At 39.2% G+C, this 18536-nt stretch overlaps 1 protein-coding gene across 1 annotated transcript in view; it reads left to right on the plus strand.

Moving 5' to 3' along the window:
* The first annotated feature begins 825 nt into the window (after positions 1 to 825).
* tut1 (terminal uridylyl transferase 1, U6 snRNA-specific) overlaps positions 826 to 18536 on the plus strand; it is a 34839-nt gene continuing 17128 nt past the window's right edge. The window contains exons 1-3 of the mRNA XM_035405194.1: positions 826 to 1063; positions 8936 to 9126; positions 9866 to 10072. Coding sequence (XP_035261085.1) covers positions 985 to 1063; positions 8936 to 9126; positions 9866 to 10072 — 477 coding nt within the window. The 5' untranslated portion in view covers positions 826 to 984. The remainder of the gene's footprint in view (positions 1064 to 8935; positions 9127 to 9865; positions 10073 to 18536) is intronic.

The following is an 18536-nucleotide window of genomic DNA, read 5'->3' on the forward strand; positions in this document are numbered from 1 at the left end:
TCTCGGCTTGGGACCTTTCTGTGTGGAGTTTGCATGCTCTCCCCGTATCCGCATGGGTTTCCTATGGATACTCCCATTGACAGCTAAAATAAAATACTTCTACTCAAATATTGATATAAACTATGTGCATTATATTAGAAAGAAAAAAGACTTATTTTTCTGAGGTAAAGTTTTTTTCACCCCTACAACACAGACAAAGACATGCTTTTTTTAAATTATTATTTATTTTAGCCTATCTCATATTTTCGTGTTCTAGTTGGTATGTTTACGGCAGAAAGTTAAGAGAACCTGCATAGCTAACATGGAATTTAAGCTTAGGTTAGGTATAGGCCTGCTTGCTAGGATTAGGCAGAATCTTTTAACCACTTTTAACCACTCCAGCACAGTAGGTGGCCGTGTATGCACCTGAGAAGAAAAAAAAACTGGGAGCACTGTTAAAGATGCTTTTGGGAAATGTGGTGTTCAGACATCTGTTTAGCTTCCTTTGGGAAACAGGACTAGTTAGCAGGGTGTAGAATTAGTTATTTATTTTATAGTGTAGTTGCTTTTCTGTTAAGATACTGATTTCTGGTTTAGTTGAGTTTGGGTATATTTATTATATTCTACTGTAATATAATTTTATTTATTTATTTATTTATAATAATACTAATAACAATAATAATAATTATTATTATTATTTTATTTTTATTTATCATAATGTCACAGCTGTCTTTGGGTCACACTCCAGCCCAGTAGGTAGCGGTAATGCACCAATGCTGGTTTTCCAGCAGCCAAGAAGAAGAAGAAGAAGAAGAAGTAGAAGAAGAAGAAGAAGAAGCCAAGAAGAAGAAGAAGAAGAAGTAGAAGAAGAAGACGAAGAAGAAGTAGAAGAAGAAGAAGAAGATTATTTCGGAGGGAGATTCAACTTTTTCCGACGAGTAACTTTTAGAAGTAGCTGTCCGACTAACAAACAATTCATATTTCTTAGGAATACATACCTCAAACATGGAGTTCAACAGTGACATTCAGTCGGTTTTGAAAGGGGGATTCCACTGCAAGCTTTGTGATACTCATGTACCCAACAGTAAGTTTCGCTGCCTAGGATTACCTATGCCATTTGTTTACCGAGCTAGCTAACACATGCTCAGACAGCGTTAATGACAACAGATGTTAAAGTGCTTTGAATAATAGTCTAGTTGATAAATCCGAATATATACGAAAGTAATGACAGAAAACGTATTGCCTTCTCTAGCTATAGGTAGCTAACAATATGACGTCCCAGTGCTTTGAAACGTGTTAGTGGCTAGTAGCTAACGATTGTTTTCTTTTGACATCCCGTAAATATAACGCTTTCTGTTGCCTTAAAAGGGATAGTTCACGTTCTTGAGAGTTTTGTGAAATCTGGCTAAGTTATGTCAGCTATAGGTTGTGTTCGAGGCCGCATACTTGGATACACATTACGTTAGGATGTACTGTGTGCTCCGTTAGCTTCATGAGTGAGTATATCTCAAACTCCTGGGGACTAGTCCTGCATGTGCTGGTTTTCGTTCAAATCACAATTGTAATCCCATAATTTTAACAGGCTGTTTTTAGGTAAGTTTCATGTTTAGGTGGATTATTTACCCTCTTAAACCAAATTTGGTCAGAAATAGATACGCATGTTATGAATACATGCTCACTTTTCGTCGCAGTATGGAGAGTACGGATGTTGTGCGGTTTAGGGCTTTGGTTAAGTTCGAAACCGAATAATAATTTACTACATACAATACAACGTTAGCACGTTTTGTGTACAACAGATGTTAGTATTAGTAGCTAGTTGCCATCACGAGGTCTTGGAATTGAGTATACTTAACCGTGCCACGGACCTGCGTCCCTTAAAAAAACAACAACAACAACAACAAAAACCTTGTGAACGCAGTAACCTTACAAAGAAAATTCATTGGATTTACAGAATTTAACTAAATATTTGTGACATCATTAATGTATTTTTATCCATGGCCACAACAAATGAAAATATTTATACGTGCTGCAGGATAATTTATCATTTAATGGAGCCTAACTGTTGTCAGTTTCTGTGCAAATAATGCACTTGTGGTCATTACTGTCCTCATGCATATTTAGTGGGCTGGAACCTAAAAAACCTAGCCTGTTCGTGCTCTTTATTAAGTAGGCTAGCTTGATAGGTCCCACAGTCCAAAGTTGCAGTTGGCTAATTGGACACTCTAAATTGTCATAGGTATGGATGTGTGAGTGAATTGCATGTGGGCCCTCCAATTGGATTGGCACCCTGTTCAAGGTGTATCCCTCCATCTCCCCCACTGCATGCAGGGATAGGCTTCCCTATGATCCTGACCAGTGAAATAACTTAAAACAACAAATATCAGCTATTAACCATAAAAACAAGCACAAACTGTGCAATTTTTTTTCTTTTATAAAAATGGGCAGTATCTATCTTAGAGATTGGCCATGCTGGAACAATTATGCATATTTAATACAAGCACACTGCCTAATATAAATAGTGCTAATTTTTGTTTAGTTTTTACATTTTGATGTTACATTACATTACATTACAGGCATTTAGCAGACGCGCTTATCCAGAGCGACTTACACAACTTTTTACATTGTATCCATTTATACAGCTGGATATACTGAAGCAATGCCGGTTAAGTACCTTGCTCAAGGGTACAACGGCAGTGTCCTACCTGGGAATCGAACCTGCGACCTTTTGGTTACAAGCTCAGTTCCTTACCCACTGTGCTACACTCCGTCTGTGATGTGGGAAAAAAAAGTCCACATTAATAAACAAAACATTCACAAAAGCAAACGAACATGGCAGCAGATAACTCAATTGGTTGTCTAAATACACAAGAACATGTACATCATTTGTCTTATGACCTGCCCTTGGTTTTTTGGCAAAGCGTAATCAAACTTAAAAATTCCTGAAAAGTCTGATGAAACAGGGTTTTTGTTGAGGAGCGGTAACCTATTTGCATGTGAAGGGACGTACTGGCTCCAAGTTAATTGAGGTCCAGGCATCCTTTGTCAAAGCTCTTTTTCTTGTTTTCAAAGTGCAGTGGACAGACTCGGTGCATACAGTGTGCCTTTTCTCAAGGCATGATGGCTCTAGAGAGGGGACCATATACACCTGGATTGATGTAGGCCATCAGTTCTCAATAGCCATTTCCTTCCCCAATGCTAATTGGCAACACCATTATAATCCTTGGCAATCATTATAGCAATGAGAGCTGATGTCTTCGTCACCACAGATTTTATTTATTGCACATCCAGTGGCAAAGGACATGATGCTGGTGGAAACCATTGGATACTTTTAAAAAATACATAAGCATATTCAATGTGAAACCATGATAAGCCAGCTTCATTCCACATATAACAACTCCATAAAATCATTTAAATGGTAAATGGACTGCATTTATATAGCGCTTTACAATTGATGCCTCTCATTCGCCAGAGCAGTTAGAGGTTAGGGGTTAGGTGTCTTGCTCAAGGACACTTCGACATGCCCAGGGCGGGGTTTGAACCGGCAACCCTCCGACTGCCAGACAATCGGTCTTACCTCCTGAGCTATATCGCCCCAGGCGATATGTTCTTAAAGTTTGCACATACAGTGTTTTTACAAGGTTTAGACTAGGGATGGTGATTTTCAATTATTTAACAGATTGAGGGATCACAATGTGCTTGATTCCAAAGCAATTTCTAGCATGGGGAAGAATCTATCTTTAGAACTCATCTTAACCAGATGGCACCTATCATAATAATATTTTAATGCTTAGTTTATTGTGTGAATAAACACAGTCAGTGTTGGATATGACATGAATAATTTTATTTTCAAATGTTGCATGCCCACAAAGCCAATACACAGCAGCTTGGCTGAATACTCAATTCTAATTGGCTGGGACGTGTATTATTTCTCCATACGTGTCTGTCTATGGAGCAGCACCTGTAAAATTTCAATCATCGTTCTAAATGACCACAGATCAGTTTGAGTCAATAAATACAGTGGAAATTTGTAAGAGCAAGCAAGACGATAGTTACAATGTCATACTTGCTGCTTCAAAAGCTACCATGAATATCCCCAATATATCACACCAGTGCCCTCGCTAGCCAATAGAATGCTGTGTCTTTGGAACGTTGGACATTTCAAAGTCTGTATTTTACACTAAAGGTCCCAAGGTGATTCAACACTAACTAAAATAATGTTTTTTTTTTTTTTTTTGATTACAAGATACCTGTCAAAGGTTCTGCCTCCTTAATACAGCTTTTCTATGCTTGGTGCGGCATATGTTTCATTTTTATTTTAACCTAGCCTACGAAATACAAAATATATAAACATAAATGTATTGCATTCAGAGCTACCCAAAAGAATGTTTTTACTCATTAAGTCAAACCAAGCATGCTATATGTTGGCTATAAATGAAACGCTGAAAAATAAAAAATAAGTAGAACATAGGCTAGTAATTTCCATGCTTGCCTTACCACAACCACGGAATCTGGATCTGTGCCCTCGACTTCTTGTATATTGTCTGCCAAATCTGGCTTCTTCCCTCAACTTTAAGAGACTGGAAAATGGCGTACAAACTTGCTATTTTGGACGTGGCTACCATCTTTGCTTTCAGAGGTGGAACAAAAAGGAAGTGGGTTGTCAGGTTTTTGCATTTTACATGCAAAGTAGCAAAATCCAGCTAACTGGAGATGCATCTGACTATCAGGTGTAAATGCAGTTTGGTTCCAGGTACAAGTCCCTAATTTAAGACATAATTTTGGTTATTAACTCAAAAGACTTGGTTCTAAATAATGTGAGCTATCCCTTTAAAGTTGAGTTGCCCTCCAAAACTGCCAAGAAAATCATAAAGAATTTATAACTGGGAGTAATACAACTGCCAAAAAAGGCAAAAATCCCGGAATTGGTGACAGCCACAACTTCCTTGACAAGCACCCAGCCATAATGATGGCAGAATGAAGTGGAGCAACTTCATATACGTTCATTGCACAAAATTCCATGCATTTTTCAAATAGAACTTCAACTCACCTTTCTTAATTGCCTGATATGAAACTTACCAACCACCTATTAAGACCGTAGCCACCAGCTAATGCACACTAGCAACCGCTTATTAACATCTTAGCAACCACCTAGTATACTCTAGCAGCCACTTAGGAAGACATTGGCAACAACCTAGTAAGATCCTAGTGACAATCTAGAAAATCCTAGCAACCACCTTGCAAACCTTTAATAACCACCTTATGCTAGCAACCACCTAGCAAGACCCTGGAAACTACCTAGTACCAGCGTAGCAACAATCAAGTAACACCCTAGCAACCACCTAGAAGATCCTTGCAGCCACCCTAGTGACCACGTAATCACACCCTAGCAACCACCTGGCAACCACCTAGTACGCCCTAACAACCGCTTAGAAGATTCTTTTAGCCACCTAGTAACACCTTAGGAAAGATCTAGTTACACCCGAGCAACCACCGAGAAGATTCTAACAACCATCCTTGTTACCTTCTATTGTTCCTGTTAGCTTTCCCCTCAGCTGTAACCTGCTCAACCCATTTTATTTGCTGTCTGCTACTTTACACCAGGTTGGCCAGTGGAGGATGGGCTCCCCCTCTATAGCCGGGTTCCTCTCGAGATTTCTTCCCACTGTGGAGATTTTTCTCGCTGCCGTTTGAGGGTTTTCTCCCCGCTGGGAGTTTTTTACCTTATGTACAGTGGGCTCAAGAATTATTGGCACCCTTGATAAATATGCACAAAAAATGCTAAAAAAAAATTGCTAAACTAAAACATACAGTTATTGACATAAGCTTTATTTTCCAACATGTGTAAACGAGTGTGCTTGATTAATGATTCATTGGAATCAACCAAAGTCTTAAATTATTTAAATAAATAAAAATTTCCCCAAAAAACAAGTTCCACAGTTATTGGCACTCCTGGTTTAATACTTTGCGAAAACACCCCTGGAAAAGACGACAGCCATGAGTCTTTTCCTATAATTTGTGAAAAGGTTAGAGAACACATTTGGAGGGATTTTTGACCATTGCTCCATGTAGGCTAGAACTTTTTGGAATCATTGATATCTTTGGGTTTGCGCTTATGGACCCCCCCTCTTCAATTCAGACCACAGGTTTTTGATGGAGTTTAAGTCTGGAGACTGAGATGGCCATTGGAAAACATGGATGTTGGTTTCACGTAAGCATTTCTGTTTAGATTTTGATGTATGCTTGGAGTCATTGTCCTGCTGGAAAATCTACTAAGTCTTAGCTTCTTAGCAGAGACAACTAAATTTTCTGCCAGAATTTCCTGGTACTTTGTTGAATTCATTGTGCCATTGATCTAAAATAGTGCCCCAGGACCAGTGCCAGCAAAACATCTCCAAAATATCAATGACCCTCCATATTTGACCGTAGGTATGAGGTGCTTCTCCTGTATGCATTCCTCTTTTTCCACCAAACATGTTGATGGCGTGTATGGCCAAAACGTTCAATTTTGGTCTCATCTGACAATAGCTCTCTCTTCCAGTCATAATTCCAATGAGGTTTGGCAAGCTCCAGATTCTTGGTTTTGTTTATTGTGCTCGGAAAGGGCTGTCTTCGTGCCACCCTTCCAAAGAGTTAGGCCTAGTTGGTATGGAGGTGCCATTTTATGTTTTTTTTAGACTTGTTGACCGCAAGAAACAAACCAATCTCTGCAATTCTTAAACAGTGATCCTTGGGTTATTAATGGCCTCCCTCACCATCTTCCTCTCTGTCCATGGGGACACCATAAACTTGCAATTTCATTTTGTTTGATTTTACTTACAATAATTGTTAGGGGTGCCAATAATTATGGCACCTATGGTTTTCAGAAAAAATTAGATTACTTAATAAAAAAAACATTAAAGCATGAGAGTAAATGTATTGAAATAAAAGTATAGCCTACAGCAGTGGTGTCAAACTCGTTGCCATGGAGGGCCGTGTGTATGCAGGTTTTCATTCCAACCAATTAATGCTGCCTTAATTGAGTCCAATTACTCATTCAGCCATATGCGTTTAACTGCATTGAAGCACAGAATATAAGAACATTTTTATTTAGACAATGCGGGTCACCATAGACGTCGGGTCACCATTGTGCACAAACCTGCATCCCTAATTCAGCAAATAATTTAACTAATTATATAATCAAGATCTGAGGCTGGAATGAAAACCTGCATACACACGGCCCTCCATGGCAACGAGTTTGACACCACTGGCCTACAGTTTTCCCATATGTTTGAACATAACATATATATTATTATCTGTGTCATTTATTATATGCAGCCTTTTTTCTTCATTTTTATTAAGGGTGCCAACAATTCTGGAGCCCACTGTACTTGCTATTTGGGGGTTCAGGCCTGTTGTGTGCTGTGTTTGCTCTTTTTGCTCTGTCTCTTGCCTTGCTACTTTATAAAGTGTCTTCGTGTCAGTTCTCTGTAAAAAGCGCTATACAAATAAAATTTAATTGAATAACCATATAGTAACACCCTAGCAACCACCTAGAAGATTCTAGTGACCATCTTAACATCCAAGAAACCAGCTACTAGCCTACACCCTAGCAATGACCTAGTAACAACCTAGCGAACACTTGGTAACTGCCTACAAATAGTCTCTTCTTACATGTCGCAATCACACTGCATAATGGCCTGCTGCTGAAGCTAATAATGTACCTTAAAGGGATATTTCACTTTGTTACAACACAAGTAATTTTGTGGAGCTTATCCCGTTGTATTTACATAGCATGAATACTAGCAATGTCAGATGTCCTTGTTTTCTGTTAACGGTAGCACCGCTTCTCTCAGATTTTCAGTTCCCATTCACTCCTATTCATTTTTGTGACCTCGCCAAAATTTATTTTAAAACACAGACTAACTACGGAGGATAATTGGTCCATAAAAAAGAGTATTAACATCATAAGGTCCAAGGTTTTTTGAATATTTGGTAAATACAATGAGGTGAGTTCCACAAAATTATTTGTGTTGTAACAAAGTGAAGTATCCCTTTAAATACCAGCCTAATGCAGGTTTCTTCAAGAACTGTACTTTTCTAGGATTTGTTTATGTACCAAGAGTAATTTGCCCACTCTTTTAGGGCTTCCAACCATCACTTATAATATGGAATCATCACTTAATGAAGAGTAAAAGGTTCCATTCCTTATTGAATTAGGCCTAATATGGGATGCTCTTTTGTTCTGTATTTTCTTGCACATTTCTTCAATGTGGTAGGTCATTCTTGGTGATGTGCTTTGATTTTGAATTTGCCGCATAACCAAGTAGATAGCATACTCATTTATAATATTTTAGTTCAGTTGTAGGTGGTGCTGCTGTCATGATCAGAAATTATTCCTTGTAATTACTCCATACGAATGGTTGCTCAGATGACTACACTCTGCTGTTGTCAGCTGATTGCTTGGTTGTTACTAGGTGGTTGCTGGGTTTTTACTGGATGGTTACTAGGAGTTTGCAAGGTGGTTGCTAATATATTCTTGGTGGATATAAGGGTGTTACCAGATGGTGGCTATAATGGTATCCTGGATTGTCTCTACTGTTGCGAAACCTCATTGCGTTCTCAGAAGTTTCTGCCCATGCAGTGCATTTCTGGGCACTTCTCACACTCAAACATACTATGCACATAAAGCATACTCATTTTACATCACAGGTCATTACAAGTACATCACAAGTTTTGTAAAATGTTTATTTTCTTGCTATAAACCACAAACCCTTCCCCTTCACCAACCGTGTTAAAACCATCTGGTTGTTACAAACTTCCATATCTAAAATATCTTTCATCCCACACAAAAACTATTGCATTTAGTAAAATATGCAGTCACATAGCTCCTTAGGGCTACACAGGGACATTGGATGTTGGCAGTTATGACATTAGCATGTATCATAGCTTTGTTCTTATTTGTGTTGCACCTGTGCAGAAGCCAGTCTGGATGATCATTTGAAAGGTCGAAAGCATCAGAAGCTGAGTAGTGTGCGGGCAACCCGTAAGGCACAGGCAGAGAACAGCCTGTTTGTCACTGGGTTTGCACGTCAGACATCCCAGTTGCAGTTGGTGGACTACTTCCAGCAGTTTGGACCTGTAGCTGAAGTCATTATGGACAAGAAAAAGGTTGGTTTTCAAAGACATAGGATATGTTATGTAATGTATACTGTATGGCCGAAAGTATCTGGACTCCCCTTGGTCTGGGGCTATTTTTTATGGTTTGGGCTAGGCCCCTTATTTCCAGTGAAGGCAAATCTTAATGCTACACCATACAATCACATTCTAGATGATTTGGTGCTTCCTCGTCAGCCCTTGCCTGTTTCAGCATGACAATGCCCTTAGGGACACAGCGTGGTCCATATAGAAATGGTATTATCAATAACTGTGTGGAAGAACTTGACTGCCCTGCCCAGAGCCCTGACCTCAATTGGAAAGACGACTACAAACCAGGCCAAATTGCCAAATGAGTGCCTGATGTCACTAATTCTCTTATGGCTGAATGGAAGCAAATCTACTATAAAGCCTTGCCAGAAGAGTGGAGGTTGCTATAGCAGCCAAGGGTGGACCAATGTTAGGTGTTCACATACTTTTGGCCATGTAATGTAATCGTACAGTTAAGTTTGTTTCTGATGTCCAGTTAAAATGTTTTTTTATTAAAACTGGTGGCGTTACATGACGTTACCAATTTTGTAGGAATACTTTCATTAAACTGAACATCTGTTCCTGTCACCACTTTGGCATTCTTTGTCACAAGGGCTGAAAAGGAAGTCATTCTACAAGTTGGCATGTTGAATTGTTCAGGCTTCATCTGTACAATAAGAGTCCCCTTTGTAGGGTGTGTACATTTAATGCGTGTCCCTTCCAGGGTGTGTATGCCATTGTCGAGTTTTGTGAGACAGAGGGAATGGAGTCAGCATTCTCTCAACCTCAGCATATCCTAGAGGGACAGAAACTTCGTGTTAAGCCCAGAGAGAAGAAGGAGTTCAAATACATCCCCAAAAAGAAGCAATATCCCAGGAACTTGCATCTGAGTGTTGAGCATCTGTCCCAGGAACTGTGCCAAGCAGCGTCTGTATGTTTTACTCCTTTCCAGTGCTTTAAATTCCTGATGAATTGCCAGACCCTACTAATCCAGTCATCTGGTGTCTAACCAGCTTCAGCCTTTTCTGTATATTTAATTCTGTATATTCTTTGCTATGAAGTCCCTAACCAAGTCAGGCAATGCATCTACTGAGGCAGGTGCAGTTGTGGGTCCAACAAACCCCCAGAAACTCCACAGTGTTCTTTGTGAACTTACTAAATGTATGCAGTGTAATTGTCTCAAAGTTATTGAGTTTTTGTGTTCCCACAGTAATGTTGCTTGTAAAATGTAGCCTAAGTGTACTGTGGATGCATTTGAAGTGGGGGGTAAAATATGAAATGCTACAGCATCAATCCTGATTAAATTCTGATAGCATAATTAAATTTGACCTTATTCAAATTAGTCAAGTCAAATCAGTTAGTCATCTCTGGCCATGATGATGAGGTACAATTTGAAGGTGCCGCATTGTGGAGCGTACTAAACCGCAACAGGCTTCTCCATTGTTTATAGCTTTTTACTCATTTTTGAGTGCATTGAGTTGTCCAATTCAAATAATGGCTCTCTCCCCTTTCTCTCCTTCTCGATTAATGAGCATGTTCTTTTTGTGCTGTGTTGCATCCTGCTGAATGAAGTTGAGGGCAGAATGTTTAGTAAATTGAAGTGCGGCTATTGCCTGATGATGTCAATGAAATGCCTGAAATTCTTCATGGGAACTGTAATACAAGCACATCATACATTTTTATAAAGTTTTATAAGGTTAATCATCTAAAAAGAAATTACCTTAGGTTCACTTCTGCAGTAAAGATGGAAACATACTGATGGAATGATTATGGTGTATTTTCACTTTTTTTCTTTCCAGACTGTAAATTTCACATTAGTTTTATATGGATTTACTAAGAGGTTGGTGATACAAATGTTGTTGCTCATTGGTAGTGAATTTGAGTCACCTGTCTACATCACTCGAACTATACTCCCAGATCAGGTTTTTGATTACCAAAGATAACCAAAGTTATCAAGAATTTCACTTCTGGTTCTACATTTAACAAAACTGACTGGTATACATCCCCCTAAGAATGAAAAGGTGCAGGTAATTATGGAAGTATTACCCGCAAGTGTACATTTTTTTGGTCAAGGCTTTGTGTAAGAAATTACACTTGATGCAAATTTAAGAAGTCTAAACAACAGTGTAATACATAGTGGCAGATGTATCTGGGTTTTTGGGGTGTCTTTTGAGTAAGATGCATCAAGGAAGATGAGTAACTGAGTGAAATGTCATGTTTTGTGGGAAGAGACAATGCTCCTGCTAATGAATTGTTCTCATAAAATGTATAATGTTGTAAGATTATTGTCAAACTACAAGTTTGGACAATGTGCTTGGTACAGAATAGAAATTGGTAGGATCTGGCTAAGTATAGGTGGCAGTGAGAAGAGATTATTTTAGTAAGTGATGATGACGTTTTGTAAGTGAAGATGACATTCTTGACACAAAAGGGGAGGGACAAATTTACAGTAATTGTCTCTGGTAAATTGGTAACAGTGATTTGTACAGGAGTATAAAAGTATGAACAAACCATTAATCCATGTTGTAGTCCTCTGGGCTACTAAGTTGCCAAATATAGTAGCCCAGCCCAATTTTTGGTAGCCTAGGTATACTGGAATATATTCATGTGCATGTCTGCACCAAAATATGTTGCCCTGTTTCCAGTGACTTGTACGATTTTGTAAAAACCCGCAATAGCTGCGACCGCACATGCGCATGCATCCATGTGTGCATGCATCCACGCACACACCCTCATACAAACACATGACCTCTTCTTTGGCTCATGACCAACATTTCCACAAAATCTTGTGCAAATCTGTGAATCCATTCGGGAGTTATGCGCCTTTTTGTGATAGGCCACGCCCATCGCCACGCCCCCCTCTTGGTCAATTGGCCTGAAAGTTACTCAGCACTACCTTTAGTCATGACCAACCTCCATTCCAAATTTCAGCCTCCTGGGGTGAAAACTGTGGCCGCTACGGGGTGGGACACTTTTGTGGACCGACGGACCGACAGCTATAGAGCTGTGGTTGCAGCTAATAATAATTGTACAGCCTGTTGTAATTGTATAATTTGACAAGAGGAATTTGAACGCTATTTGTCAAGAACTTTGGCTGCTTATCTAATCAATGGAGAACAAATTGGAAGTCACCCAACAGAAATCACTAGTGATCTCACCATATACAGTGAGCTCCATAATAGACAAAGACATTTTTTGCTTGATTTGGCTCTGTACTCCACAATTTTAGATTTAGATTAGATTGCACTTTAACCACTTCTCAGCTTGTATTTAAATGCATTTTATACAGTTTGTTTTCACCATGTAGAAATTATAGCACTTTTAATACAAAACTCCCTATTTCCAGGCATCATGTTTGTGATCATGGTCTTGCTGTAGGATGAAGTTTGGAGACATTTGCTTGAACTTGTGCCGATAAAATTCTTCTGTACACTTCAGGATTAATTCTTCTGCTGCTATGAGTGGTTACATCATCAGTTAAGACAAGTGAGCCAGTACCTGTGGCAGTCATACATGCCCAAACCAAAACACCCCCACCACCATGTTTCACAGATGAGGGGGGTGCTTAGGATCTTGGGCAGTAGCTTTTGGTTTCTATACTTTGCTCTACCTATTGCTTTTTAGGTATTTCTTAGCAAACTGTAACCTTACCATCCAGTTTTTTTCAACTAACTAGTGGTTTCCATCTTGCAATGTAGCCTCTGTAGTTCTGTTTGTGAAGTCTTAACATAACATGAAAAAATGCTTCCTAATGTCTGTGAGAAATTTACCTATTACTAATTTTCATTTATGTTCCCTCGTTCTACTAACAGAACTCAACCTGAAGAATCTGTTGTAGTTCACTTTGTAGCTCCCCTTTATGAATTTAAAAGCCTCAATAAGATCACACGTAAGTCTCCTTTTACTAAGCTTGAAGAAATTAAGCCTCTTAAAGTAATAATCTCAAAGATTTTCATTAAAATAAATGTCTTTTAAGTCACTATCTATCGCTGCATTGGGTAACACAATGGTGATTGAGCCTATTTTTATATTAATTTATACTATTAATTATTATTATCATAATTCATGATTAAAAAACTTGATGTCTGTGGCGACATTCCCAGGAAAAAATCACAAGCGGCACACAGTTAGTGACGCGTTTTTTATCGCCTGTCAGTGGTTGGTCCGCCAGAGAGGGTAGGCGGAACTAACGTAACAGGCTCGCTCTTCAACTCACTTGTGTGTGAGCGGCGTACTGTTTTTTCCGGTGTCTGCATGCGTTACAATAACAGAGAAAGGGGGGGTTGGGGGAGTTATGGAACCCTAAAAAGTTTTTGTGTGACATGAGAGATCATATTATTTGTTGATGTAGATTTCGTATTACGTTTAATGACAATGTAACTTTACTAAATTACATAGCTATTTGCAAGGCAAACGCTAGCTACCAGACCATGTCAAGAAAGACAACATTAGTTTAGACAACGTTGCGCACAGTATCCATCTCTCATATCAGGTAACGTTGCGTTAGCTAGCTAGCTAATGTAATTAACACAATCTAATGTTGGCTAACAATTAGAAAAAAACGCTAGCTAACGCTACCGACCGGTACCGACCTCACAAACCGTCTCGAATGCAATGCTACCTTGTTGCAACGTTGCAGTGTAGCTAACTTAAGGCCAGTTCAGATCAATGATTTGCAACGAGACTGGGTGCAACTTGCAAAATTCCAAGACGTCTGATTGTAAACGTTCTAAATCTGCACTTGGCGATTTGACAAGGACGGTCTTTTAAAACCTCAGGGCAGGCAACGGCTCTGCTACTAGCCAGTTCACAACGCTGCAATTTTCTCTGCAACATTCTAAAACCGTTTCGTCGGCGAATCATTGATCTGAACTGGCCTTAACGTTACCGTTATTTACATTGCCATCAAGTTCATCAATATATTATAATGATCAGAATAAAGCCGGGGTATGTGGAGCAGAGCCGGGTCTGATTTCTGAAGACATCATGCAGGAGAAAACTAAATAAAAGAATACGGCAGTATGGATTAGCATTGTTATTATTTTATTACGCTTCCTCGTATGTTCCTTCAGCCTTTATGCCCTTTTTGATGAAATCTCCTTTGTTTTTGTTTTATTCTTCTTGTTCTGTTTGCTAATTTAACACCCAGCTCAGCTTTATTCTCGAACAGTTTAGCTAGCAAAACCAGAAACACCAGGGTTAACATTTTGCAAGGCAGTTGTTTCAAAAATACCACACAACAATCATTCACGAAAAAGACTGCTTATTGTGCACAAGATACATAATTGCACGAGCCACAGCGAATCCCCCCGAAGGCCTCTTCTCTGCCATGTAAAGATGTTCATACCGGGCAAAAGGTGGATAAAGAACGTTTGCAGAAATTGATCATCACTAATTCTACCCCAGGTTTGCTACGGCATTTTAACCCGGCTCAGCAGTGTGAAGACATCTTGAGTTAGCCTAATGTTAGACAACGAATGAGTATGTACATAACGTTACTTTTATAACAACCGTTTTTTATTCAGTAAGTGTTATAGTTGGCGTGCCAACTGACTGACGTCACACAGGCGACACTGGTTGGATCCGGTTGGATCTATGGGAAGTGAGGTCCAAAAACACACCTGCAATTACTGCTTCTTGCCATTGGCACCGCCATAGAGAACGAAACTGAAATCTTTGAGATTGTCACTTTAAGTCTTTCCTCATAGCTTTTATCTTTCATACCAGGGATCAGTTTGGTTGTCCTAAACAGCGTTCGGGGAGGGGGGGCGGGATTTCTCTTGGTAAAATCCTTCTTACATTACATTGTTATGAAATGATCTGCTGCCATTCCATTTTAAATTTATATGACTCGTTCCGCGATAGGGGATGCATAACGTAATTACGAAAATAATGTTATTTACCTTAGATAAACAATGGAACGTGTGGCCCCCCCTCGTGGCCGTGTGGCCCCCCTAACGGTTGTGGCCCTAAACAACCGCATAGAGCGTTTATGCCACGGGCCGGCCCTGTCATTGAATGTATACTCAGTACTTTTAGCTGTATGTCCCAGCATCCTGTTAGCCTTTAATCAACCAAACTAGTGTTTTTCAAATTTAGCACATTCCAATTTTGTTCCTCCCATAAAGTAATTCGGCCTCATGTTTTAATTTCCCACATGTAGTACTTTGGATTTAGCGATATTGAATTTCATTTGACAGGTTTCTGCCCACTTCTGGATTTTGTTTAAATCTTCTTGGATCACTTTAGTAGAGTCCAGACTATTAACTGGGCCTCACAGTTTGTATGCAAATTTAACGAATGTACTTTCAATTTCCCAGCCAAGGTCATTGATATAAATGAGAAAGAGTAGTGGTGACAGCAGATCCTTGTGGCACTCCACTTCACATTGTACCCTGCTCAGATAAGATCCCTCCTACTGCTCCTTTTGTTCAACCCTGTAGCCAGTTCTGAGCCCATTCTGAAGTGCATCCTTCCGTCTTCTTTTTGCTAATCTGTTTCTGTTGTGGTGCCTTATCATGCTTTTTGGAAATGTAAGTGTATATCGTCATAAGCCTTGTTACAGTGAAAACATTTTGTCACTTCTTCTGGGAATACCTAAAGTTTTGTCATGACCTTTCCTTGTGAAAATTATGCTGGCTATCCATTAGAATGTTAATATTTTCGAGAAAAAATTCTAACTTTTCTCTATTGATAGATTCTAGTATCTTAAATGTGATTCAGGTTAAACTGACAGACCTGTAGTTTCTTGGAATTGTACAGTCCCCTTTCTTATATATTTGTATTATTTTACCTTGCTTTCAATCCTCTGGTATTTCTTCAATTTCTAAAGACTGCAAGTGGTTTAAAGATGATCTCACCTAACTGCATCTTTATTCCTGACCCACGTTACACCCTCCTTGATTTTACTTGTCCTACTGAAAAGTATTGAAAGAAATGTTTAGGATTAGTTTTTGCATCTTGGGCAATTTGCCTTTCAAAAAGCCTCTTATTTTCCCCATAGTATTTATTTAACCTTTTTTAAGCGCACATATTACAATATTTAGTCTTATTACTCTTGGTGCTGTTGTTTTCATATCTTCTACAGTTAATTTTTTTCCTTAAACTCTCATGTATGGCTTTGTTCATCCACTGGGGCGACTGCTTCTTCAACTTACTTTTCCTTACGTTTGTAATAAATTTACATTGTGCCTCACAAATAACACTTTTGAGCCAGCCCCACTTATCATTCTTGCAGTCAAGACGTTGCACCTAGTCTGTATTACTTAAGTTTGCTTGCATCTTTTCAAAGTAGGCTTGCCTCAAATAAAAAATTCTGGCCTTAGAGGAGACTCTGTTAATTTGCCAAAATATATCAAAAATAACTGCAGAATGATCACAAGTGGCTCAATTATGTCTATGCTACAAATTCTGTCAGGATCATAACACGGCACCAGATCCAGAATTAATTTCCCTCTTGTAGACTGACTGACATACCTGTGCCAAAAAATGTGATTTCATCTAAAACCTCTTCCTCATTTTTTCCTTGTCCTGTAATCAATTCCCAATCAATAGCAGTTTCACCTTCCTGACAAACCTGATTTATTTTTCCAACAAGCAGTAAATTCACACTACTGTCTGAAGTTGGTGGCTGGTAATACACACTGATAGTAAGGCCTTTTTCATGTTCTCCTATGAGCCTAATCCAAATATCCTCACTAGGCATGAGTTGGTCAGTTTCTGGAATTACCTACACATTAATATTTTCTTTTGCATAGACAACTACACCTCCATCTCTCTTACTGGATCTATCCACTATCTGGTGTACCACTCTATATTATATTCATCCCCATCCTCCTCCCCCAAGCCATGTCTGTGTAATCCCAACTATGTCATAGTCCCCACTATTCATAGCAGCCTCAAGTTATAAAATTGTATGTTTTTTAATACTTCTAGCATTTAAACAAAGACATTTTATATTATTATTACTTCTACATATCCTCTTGTTCCCTCACCCCCGCTGTCCGAAGCCATTTTTCCAAAGTTTTTGCTTTAAAAAGGTTGAATTGCTGTTCATGCTATTGTAGGTAGCATTCACAGCTTCAATCAGGGCAGTCAGCACCTCCCTACCCTTTTCACACTCTAACCTACCCTCCGCCCAGGTACGTAGTTTAAATAATCCTGTGCTACCCTAAGCATAAACTTAGCATTATGGAGCTCACTTATATGTATAATACGTGTTAATCCTGGGTCAAGAGAATTTGTTGGGCATTGATGCATTACAGCTTGGTAGCCCTAGACAAAAAAATATGTAGTACTGGGGGTCTGGCCTGCTGATGTGTACTCCTGGTGTAAAAATACATTTTTGTTTGCTTTTCCTCATTTTTTCCCCAATTTGGGTTGTTGAATCATGCTCTCATGCAACACTCTTTGGAGACCCTGCTGTTGATAGAGCCCAAAGAAGTTTGTATTCTTTGAAGTGCATGAGATTAACCACTGCTTCTTATCACACTGTTCACAAGTCTGACTCTAATAGACACAAGTCAGAGGAAGACACATCATCGGCAGCTTGACAGTTGTACTTGCAGGTAGCCAGTCAACCAGCTGGGGTTGCTGGTGCATGTTGATCAGCTTTCTTTCTGGCTGATGCTGTATCGCCCTCTGGGGCTGCCAGTGCTATAGTTGCCACTTGTGAGGTCTGGATTTGATATCAGTCTGTGGGGATCATCCATCCCCCAGAACAATTTTTTATCAAGATAAGCCACCCAACAGGCCTGATTGTAAGCATGTCTGGATAGATGTTCTACTTTGAGGGACTGCAGGCCTCCGCATTCTCTTAGCTGTACTTTGAGGTCATTTGACAAACTTAACAAACTTACTGAACTAACTTTAGTAATGAATTAGATACTCTCCTTGGCTTGTAAAGGCATGGTTAGTAGCAAGCTAAACCAGGTTCCACGAAGACTCCAGATGTTTTGTTTGGCTGCATCTGTAGCATTGACTTCTGTTTTATCAGTGGTTTTAATGACAACAGAACAAGTCCCACTGTTACCATTCTACTAACCGTGGGGAGTCCATACCCCACAATTGTATTGAATCACTGATCATTTCTGAAGACTGATCACAAAACGGAGCACTTACACTAACAAATATTCTATTGAAGTTTAAATCATAGTAAATTCATTTTGAAACAATGACACTGCTATACTATATTTCTTATATTTTTGGGTGGGGTGGTTAACTCTGTAGGCAGTCTGGCCCGCCCCTCTGAATGTATTGAAGGGGAAACACTATTCATGCTGTTGAGGTTATTTAAATATGGGTGAGGTTGTCAGTCAGTGTGTCAAATATCTTGCTAAAGATTAGAGAGCTCAGTGAGTCAGTGACAGCCATTCAGCACAGCAGAGAGCTAAATA

Source organism: Anguilla anguilla, chromosome 2 (genome assembly GCF_013347855.1).
Source record: "Anguilla anguilla isolate fAngAng1 chromosome 2, fAngAng1.pri, whole genome shotgun sequence".
NCBI lineage: Eukaryota > Metazoa > Chordata > Actinopteri > Anguilliformes > Anguillidae > Anguilla > Anguilla anguilla.